Here is a 9,128-nt window from a genome sequence, read left to right on the forward strand (position 1 = left end):
GCCAAAAATCTGAACGCTTAAGAAATGGTGGGAATCCTCAACTAGGTCTCTTGCACCCAGAGATCACTAGGAAACAATATTGGCATTGGCACTAGGAATCGGTTACAGATAGTGAAAACAGCAAACCCAGCGCCTGAGTTTCTCTGTTCTACCTCGGAGGCAAATTTCACAAATTTTCTCCATATGTTAAGATTCCGTACATGTTAACAAATCAGCAGGTTAGTTTTTCTGAGAGGTGACACCATTGCCTGGTTTCTTGGTCTCTGGAGCCACCTATGAAATGAATGCTGGTAATAGTGGAAAATAACCCCCAGCAGCTCTCGGGCTTTAATCTGAGACCTTAAGCAATTAAGGTGTGACATATATGTACACTTGTCAACCTCAACTCTGTATTCCCTGGCTGTAAGTAGAAACATGCCATTGTTCACTGCTCTGTCTTTCATCTGGTTCTAGCATGACCTTTTCTCCTCTGTGTTCTGCTAGTCCCCAAACCTGACCAGTGATCCTGCAGATCATTAGCCATAAATATCAGGTAGAGAATGACATGGTGGCTGTTAACCGCGGCTAGGTGCGGGTTACCTGCCAAAATGGTGACCAAAAAAAAAGGTCACTGCGAGTTTGGGGACAAGGCCATTCACCGCCCCGTGGAGTGGTAAATGGTAGCACAGGGCGTTGAATAAGTAGTGAACGCGCGGTGAACGAACGTTCGATCTGGCAGCCCACTCTCTCCCACCGGCCGTCCATGCATCTCCCTCCCTCCTTTTCTCTTACCTTTTCTTCTTGAAACTGGCGATTTCTATAAGGCTAAGAGCTGTATTACAGCCGGAGCCTTGAAGTTGCGTCGCATTGCCTGCTGGAAAAAAGTCTCCTCTGACGCAACTTCCTGTTTCTGGTTGCATCGGAGGAGACTTTTCAAGCAGGCAACCTGACGCGACTTCAAGGCTCCAGCTGTAATACAGCTCGTAGCCTTATAGAACTTGCCAGTTTCAAGAAGAAAAGGTAAGGGAAAAGGAGGGAGGGAAATGCTCAGCTGGCCAGTGGGAGGGAGCTGCTGGATCGTGTGAAGGGTGCTGGGGGTGGGGGGATGGAAAGAAGAAGACGGGGCCGGGACGGTGAAAGAGACAGCGGGGACGGTGACGGGGCGGTGAAGGGGACGGCAGAGACGGGGACAGGGCGGTGAAAGGACCAGCGGGGACGGGGCGGTGCAGAGGATGGTGGTCCCCATGTCATTCTCTAATATCAGGTTAAATTTTTACCCCTTACCCCTCGTTCTTTTCTTTCTGTTTATTGTAGTTCTACCCTTTTTCCTCTCGTGTGAGTTTGATTTGTGAGACTTTATAGATGTCTTTATTGGATAAAAATTAGGTACTAATTTTCATGTGTTTGTATGCCCTGCTTTCTGTTTTTTATTTATTGTAAAGCCGCTTTGTAATTTAAAAAGGCGGGATAACAAATTTTTAATAAAACTTGAACTTGAAAACTTGATCAGGAGAAGCCTTCAGCTCCGTACTGGAGGAGAGGGCAGGATTCCTACATTGCGCTCTTTGGTCCCAGATATGATTCCGGGGTATCGGTGCAGGGTCTTGCTGTCAAGGTGTCACATACAGTCTATCTGTCTGCTTTGTAGGAGCCATTTGGGGATGTGAACCCAGCATACAAGCAGCCACTGAGCACTGAACATTCACGGCTGCTGAATGGCTCCCTGGTGCAGGTGGGGCTGGAAACCTTCCTGCTGGAGCTTCATGAATTTATCTTTCTGAAACTGAAAGCTCCTCGTGCCACTCTGGATTTCAATCCCTCCTGGAGGTACTTCTGCTCTTGCTTATAGGCATGCTATTCACATCAAAGTATCAACTTCATAATTACACAAAACAGGCAGTAAAGTGAAGGGAGATTAGTCGTTAGTATGGCCTGTAAAGAAGCTGAGGTGGGATTGATGTGTGAGGGACGCCATGTAGAGAGATGGGGGCAACAGAGAAAGACTGGCTGGGATGTCTTCTGGGAGGGGGAAAGCGAAGTTAAACAAAAAGAAAAAAGGAGGAAACTGCAGCTTGAATCACAGAGCTGAAGGGAGGGATCATAAGATCTTTTGCTATGAAACAGAGTGGAAAATACCAAAGTTAGCTGCGATACAGCAAGCTAGTGTGAATAAATAGTCATTGAATGGGCAGATCCCCCAGATGAGAGACTTTGAGGCTGATCTGTTGATAGGAATCCCACAAACTACACTTTCTCCTTGAAATAAGGGAAAAAAGCTTTACAGGAGTGGTTGTAGAGCCTCTGTGTCAGTGGTGATGTCTTAATACTCTGATGTACTCTTGTCTTGTAGCCTGAGGGACACACTGGCTCCAGTTATGGAAAGGAAAGGCGTGGATGTGCTCCCAGAGCTGGAGGACCAGTTCCCAGAGCAGATTCTTCTCTCCCACTGCGTGGAAGCCTGGAAAGCGGCGGCAGCCTTGAGACGGGCCCGTGTTCTGAGATAGAAGAGTTGATGCATACTGGTTTTCAGCCACCGGAAGACTGAAATGTGGAAAGCTGTCAGAGCCCAGGAAAGTGTAAGATCATATCTTACACTAAAGAATGTGTTTACTGCTGCTGTTCAGAACTTTTTACTTGCCAGGTTCTGACAGAGTGTGAAGAGACTGGGGATACTTGCATTTAAGTGGCCGTCAAAATGAAGGATTTCCTAACCCAAAGTTGTACCCTGATGGATAGCCACTGGATAGCTGGGATGCAGGCTGGTCCTTGTTTCCCTCTTCCTGGTGCAGCTGAGAATTCCCATGCTGCAACTGATGGGAACTTTTCTGGCTGAAATGATAGCTGGTGCTGCTTAAAGAAGCCCTCAATTCTCAGGATAGTAAAAGTCACAACCTGCCTTCGCACTGAAGCCACACACTGTTTCTTTCCATGGGTCAGCATGGCCAGAAAGTATGAAGATGAGAGAGGCTTCAGTTTGTGCTACTGTTAACATAAGGTCCAGAAAGGCATCGGGCCTAAGTGCAGTCTCTCGCCCTTCTTTTTTCACTTGACTTGATAGAACCAATACAAAAGCATTTTGCCGATGAAGAATCTTGTTTGAACACATGTAATTCTTGGTGAAAACCTTATTAAAATGTGCTTCCCATAGTCTGATCTGGAAGCGAAAAACGCCTGCACTGGAGTGGATCCTCCACAGCACCAAAACACTGTCGACAGACACTGGTGGGGACTTTTGTGATGTTTAAAAAAAAAAAAAATTAGCACCTTTCTCTCTGTCTTTCCAGGAATGGATTCTCTCACTACCTAGCCAGCCATAGCAGGTCCTAGTTTTCTCTGCAGCCTCAGCCTTGGTTAATCTTTAAAACTTGATGTATGAAGAAATGCATAATGAAAGCAGAATAGAAACTGGTAGTTAATTATAAGCCTTACATCACAGCAGTTATATGAGGCTTATGACTGGTAAAACAGATATATACTGAACCGTGAAATACAGAAAATAGCATAGATGCCCTAAGCAGCTTAGAGAGAAATGAAGATTGCGCTGGTACTGCTCTCTGCACATCTCATCACTGATAAGAGCGGGAGAGATTGCTCCCTGCAAAACCTTTCCTTTTCCTACGAGTTTCAATACATAACATAAGGTACCCTAATTCCCCAAATTTAGGATTTGTTTTCTAAGATGTGTTAAGTATATAATGCACATCTCATTGGGACTAAGCTATGCGCTTAAATGAATTAACATGTCTTAGTGAATGAGAACCTTTGAATGTGACCCTTCATTTCTGTTCTGAAAAGATCTAAATGCTCACGATGACGATGGAAGGGCCTGAGTTAATGAGTTTCCTGTTGGTACAGATTCGCGAAGGCGTGCGCACCACATTATTAAGTGCCTTACAAAGCAGCACTGCTCACTGGGCCAGGCACTGGAGTAAAAACTAACTTTAATAACTTAACAAAGAAGAAATGGTTTAGTTTCTGTTTTAGTGATTATCATGGAGCACCAGTTTAGACAGGATGGTAAAGATTCCTAGGGACGGGGCGGTGCAGAGGATGGTGGTCCCCATGTCATTCTCTAATATCAGGTTAAATTTTTACCCCTTACCTCCCGTTCTTTTCTTTCTGTTTATTGTAGTTCTACCCTTTTTCCTCTCGTGTGAGTTTGATTTGTGAGACTTTGTAGATGTCTTTATTGGATAAAAATTAGGGTCCAGACTCAACTGTTAAGGTTGGAAGACTTTTTTTTTCTCTCTCTCTCTCTCTCTTGGGACTTTGTACAAAATTGTTAATTCAATAAACCAATTTTATGTGATAGATTGTTGGCCATTGTTAATTGTGATCCTAAAGATTGTTCTTGTGTGTGAAAACTGAGCATGTGTGAGATGCTGCCATCAATGGCTCAGGAACCCTGCCACTAACTCATGCTTGGCAGCAGGGAGTTTTGGGTGCCTTTTGAGGAGATCTCCAGCTGGTGGGATGTGGGGGGATCCCTGACATTTCAGGTATTGTATAATTTATACTGAGTTGGGGGGGGAGAGGCAGAGAGGATATTTCATGCCCACCCAAAATTTGCCATTTGTCTACATTACTGCTAAAGAGTAGAAAAGAAGAGTTTTCCCTACTACTTGCCATCCCAAAAAAGCATATTCAAAGTCTGATGTCCTTTCACTGATAGAAGCAAAACAAAAGAAAGGCAAAGCCGACGTCACAATACAACACAAGGGATTTTATTGAAAGTTCCTATGGGAAGTCCCAACTAGGTTCCTGGTTTCAGCAGAACAATGCCTTCCTCATGGGACATACCAAACTGGTAACAGGATATTACAATGGTATCTCTATTTCAGGTAGTCTTGAAAAAGACCTTTAGGAGAAAATATCCTGTTACTAGATTGGTATGTCCCATGAGGAAGGCAGTGTTCTGCTGAAACCAGGATCCTAGTTGGGACTTCCCATAGGAACTTTCAATAAAATCCCTTGTGTTGTATTGTGACGTCGGCTTTGCCTTTCTTTTGTTTTGCTTCTCGCTGTGCTGGGCAAAGGAAGACTCCTTTTTTTCTGTCCTTTCACTGGTGACAGAAACTCCAGATGGTACTTTCGAGCTGGAAGTGATCTGGAGGGGGAAAGGGAATGTGGCAAGAACAGAGCGAGCCCAGCAGAGTCCAGAGCTGCCCAGTGGTAGAGGCCACCTAGTACAGTTGGATCCTCTTCCTTGTCCCTACAATCAAGTAGCTCTATCCTTTATCCTTGTTTTCATGCCTCCCTCAACTCACTGGGGTCATCAACAATGGCAGCAATGCAGATAGGTTGGCTCTACTTGGACCAGGTTTTCCTCTGCTGTATCCAGCATCCTCTGATGCAACTTCCTTTGCAGGTGGTATATGACAAAGGGAAGGCACAGGGACCAGCTGGAGGTACAGTTTTTATAACTGCCGCTACTGGCAACCTATGGAGGGGGTGGGGGAGAAAGAGGCTGGATTGGGGAAGAGATGAGAAGAGGAAGGGAGGGGTGAGAGACCCTGGACCAATAGAAGGGAGCAAGGTAGGGTGAGAAGGAGACAGATTCTAGACTAGAGGGAGAGAGATGTTGGACCAATCCCTTCTTCACAGCTCTAGGCTTCAATAGTTTCTCCCCCTTGTTCAACCCTTTCAGTCCCATCTGACTACATTTCACCTGCGCTGCCATTGTCGCACCTCTCCTACTCCTCAGGCTCACTGTGGTGGGGACATCAACCCCAGTCTTGGTCCTACTCATCAACACTCACCCAACTCATGCATATCACACTGCAACTTCTCCAGCCTTGTTTCTGTTCCTGTCCTCTCCCTGGGACCCAAAGTGACATCGGAGAGAACGAACACCGACGTGGGCACAAGTTCGAAATGGTGGAAGTGCCAGGAAAATTAAAGAGGTTTGATGGAAAGGGGGGGCAGGGGGGGCGGACAGGTGCTAGCACCCCCACCAAGACAGTGCCTGGGATGGACTACTCCCCCCCATTTACTATGCTACTGTAGCTTGTTACATTAATTGGTTTTCCTCCCTCCATATACTTCTCTCTCTCCCCCCCCCACCAAAATACATACACTGCAAACTTTCCTGTTAGATATTTTTTCTTAGTATGCCCCTAATCTTCAATACTTATAGTTTGTTGTGGCAGGAGGGAGTGGGCATCCCTCCTGCTGACTAACTGAATAAGATTGGTAGGGGGGGGGACTCTTCTTTCTGCTGCTCTCTCTGCCAGTTAATCAGCTGAGCCAGCAGGACTTGGGGAGACCTGATGCTTTAACTGGTTGGTGCAGGGATAACGTGACCATTTATTTTTTTCATCAAAACGAGATATCTATTAATATTCAGCCCCGCCCCAATCCTGCCCTAGCCCCACCCCAAATTTCTTCCATTCATTTTTCATGTACACACAATATCTTATTAATTCATAATGGTAAACACAAAATTTAAAAAAAACAAAGCGCACTATGCAGAGAAAATGTTAATTATCACGAGTTTGGGGTTTTTTTCAAAGATGTCAAGGCACATTACTTTAAAATATGCAATGTCAATAACTACAGAAAAATAGACAAGTATAGTGCAAAATATAGACAGCAAATATAAATTTTCAAAATGGACATATTTTGATCACTAAATTAAAAATAAAATAATTTTTCTTACCTTTGTTGTCTGGTGATTTCATGAGTCTGGTTGCACTTCCTTCTGACTGCATCCAATCGTTCTTTCACATCCAACATTTCTTTCACAATCCAGCCCCATCCCCTTTGGGTCCAGGTCTCTCTCTCTTTTCCCTCTGTTACCCTCCCCAGATCCAGTGTCATTTGTACCTTTGTTCCAGGTCTCCCTCTCTCTCCCTCCTCTGTTATGATCTTAAATCTCCCTGTTCTTCCCCAGGGTCTCTTCCCCTCTGTCTGAACCTCCCATAGTCCTGTATCTGCCTCCTGTCTTTCCCCTTTGGCCAGGCCTTTCTCTCTCTAGTCCTTCTAATCTGCTTACAACGTCCCCGTCCCCCCCCTTCTCTGCCTCTTTCTCGCTTTCCTTCCTTCCTCCCAGCAGATTTTAGCATATGTCTCTATTCCTTTTCTCCCCTCAGATCTGGTATCTATCTCCTTCCTCTTTTCCTCCTCCCAGGTTTGGTATCTGTCTCCTTCCCTTCCCCCCTGCTCAGGCATCTCTCTCTGCTCCCTTCCTCCTGTTCTTCCTATTCAATTTATTTTCTGCCTCTGTCTAAATTCTTTCTTACTATTCAGTCCTCAATTTCCCTCTTTCAGTGTGTCTACCTATAACTTGCCACCTCTTTCCCTCACCCCTTCCATTATCTAACTCTGTCCTCTTCCCTCAATCCAGCATGTGCCCTTTTTTCTTTCTCCTCCCCACTTCCTTCCAGCGTCTGCTCCTCCTATCCCCCCCCACTTCCATTCAGCATCTGTCCCTCCTATCCCCCCCCACTTCCATTCAGCATCTGTCCCTCCTATCCCCCCCACTTCCATTCAGCATCTGTCCCTCCTATCCCCCCCCACTTCCATTCAGCATCTGTCCCTCCTATCCCCCCCACTTCCATTCAGCATCTGTCCCTCCTATCCCCCCCACTTCCATTCAGCATCTGTCCCTCCTATCCCCCCACTTCCATTCAGCATCTGCCCCTCCTATCCCCCCACTTCCATTCAGCATCTGTCCCCCCTATCCCCCCACTTCCATTCAGCATCTGTCCCCCTCTCTCTACCCCATCTACTGTTCACCCTCTGCCTCGCCCCTTCCATTCTCTGCCCTTTCCATCCAGTGTCCCTGCCCTTTCTCTCTTCCATATGGTATCTTCCCTCTTTCTATGCTCCTTCCATAAACTGTCTCCTTTGTACATGATTCATTTCAGCTTCATCCCCTCTCCATTTTTCTGTCTCACTATGCTCTGGAATCTTTCTCTTTTCCTTTCCTTCCTACACAACCCCATGGTCTGGCATTTCTATCTCCTTCCCTCCCACATGCTCTGGCATCTCTTTCCCTCTATTCTCTTGCATTTGTTTCCTATCTCTCCCCCATGCTCTGTCATATTTCTCCTCTCCTTCCAACTTCCCCTCCCTCCTTCCTTTTCCCATGGTCTGGCATCTCTCCCTCCCCCTCCATGGTCTGGTATCTCCTTTCCTTCACTCCCATGGACTTGGCATCTCTTGTTCCTCTCCCTTTTCCTTCTCCCTCCTGTGTCAGCATGCCCCCTATCTACATATTACTCCAATATCCAGAACCCTCTTTTTCTTCTTATTGCATTCACCCTGGGTCCAGCAGCTCCCACCTGTCTTTCTATTCACATCATGTCTGTTTTTTTCCTTCACCCTACAACCTCCATGTCCAGCATCTTCCTGTGTTCCTTTTTTTCTTCCTTATCTGGTTTAGCAGCTTTCTTCCCTTTCCTGAGCCAGCCAACCCACTATCTTCCCACATCCCATTCCAGTACCTCCCTTCTTTTTCCCAACTTAGGCCGGGATGGTATAGAAGTCCCTCAGGGAATCAGCCCTCAGCTTAATTTAGAGGCAAGTGTTCCAGTGCTGCTGTGAGACTGGAGGCGATTCTTAGCTGCCACCAGCTGTGATACCGCTAAACTGGATGGTAAAAGCAAAGAGAGGGGCCGTTGGACTTTTCCACTTGCTTGCATCACTCGATGTTCTGCCGCTCTCGATTTCGCCCCCCTCTGAAGTGACTTCTTGTTTTTGAGGGGCGGGATTGAGAGCGGCAGAACTTCGAGCGATGCAGGCAAATGGAAATGTCCCAAGGCGTCACTCTTTGCTTTTACCGTCCACTTTAGCATTACCAGGGCAGCTGATGACAGCTAATGACAGCTAAGAGAGCTGCCTGGATCACGGGGCCCCCTTCCCATCTTCGAGAATAGAGAGGGTGATTCCGGACCTGGCGCACCCTCCCTGACCATTGTGGCGCTGTAGGGAGGGGAGGGGAAGTGATCGACGGTCCCTTGGCCCCTCGCACAGCTTCGGGGCGCTGTCCCTGAAAATGGGACATTTCGGCATCCCAGGACAACAGGACGATCCCATTGAAAACAGGACATATGGTCACCTTAGGCAGGGAGAGCAGCTTTGAGAGGTGGGATAGAGCTCTACTTAGCAATTGTTCTGAGCAAGTGCCAGGCACAGTTCTTGTCCTG

The 9,128-nt window shown here is 46.6% G+C and overlaps 1 protein-coding gene across 1 annotated transcript in view; it reads left to right on the forward strand.

The window, feature by feature from the left end:
• The window catches only part of RNF213 (ring finger protein 213), a 194,263-nt gene extending 189,973 nt beyond the window's left edge, over window positions 1-4,290 (forward strand). The window contains 2 exon segments of the mRNA XM_033962240.1: window positions 1,628-1,806; window positions 2,330-4,290. Of these exon segments, the coding sequence (XP_033818131.1) occupies window positions 1,628-1,806; window positions 2,330-2,483 (333 nt within the window). The 3' untranslated portion in view covers window positions 2,484-4,290.
• The last annotated feature ends 4,838 nt before the right edge of the window (window positions 4,291-9,128 follow it).

Source organism: Geotrypetes seraphini, chromosome 10 (genome assembly GCF_902459505.1).
Source record: "Geotrypetes seraphini chromosome 10, aGeoSer1.1, whole genome shotgun sequence".
NCBI lineage: Eukaryota > Metazoa > Chordata > Amphibia > Gymnophiona > Dermophiidae > Geotrypetes > Geotrypetes seraphini.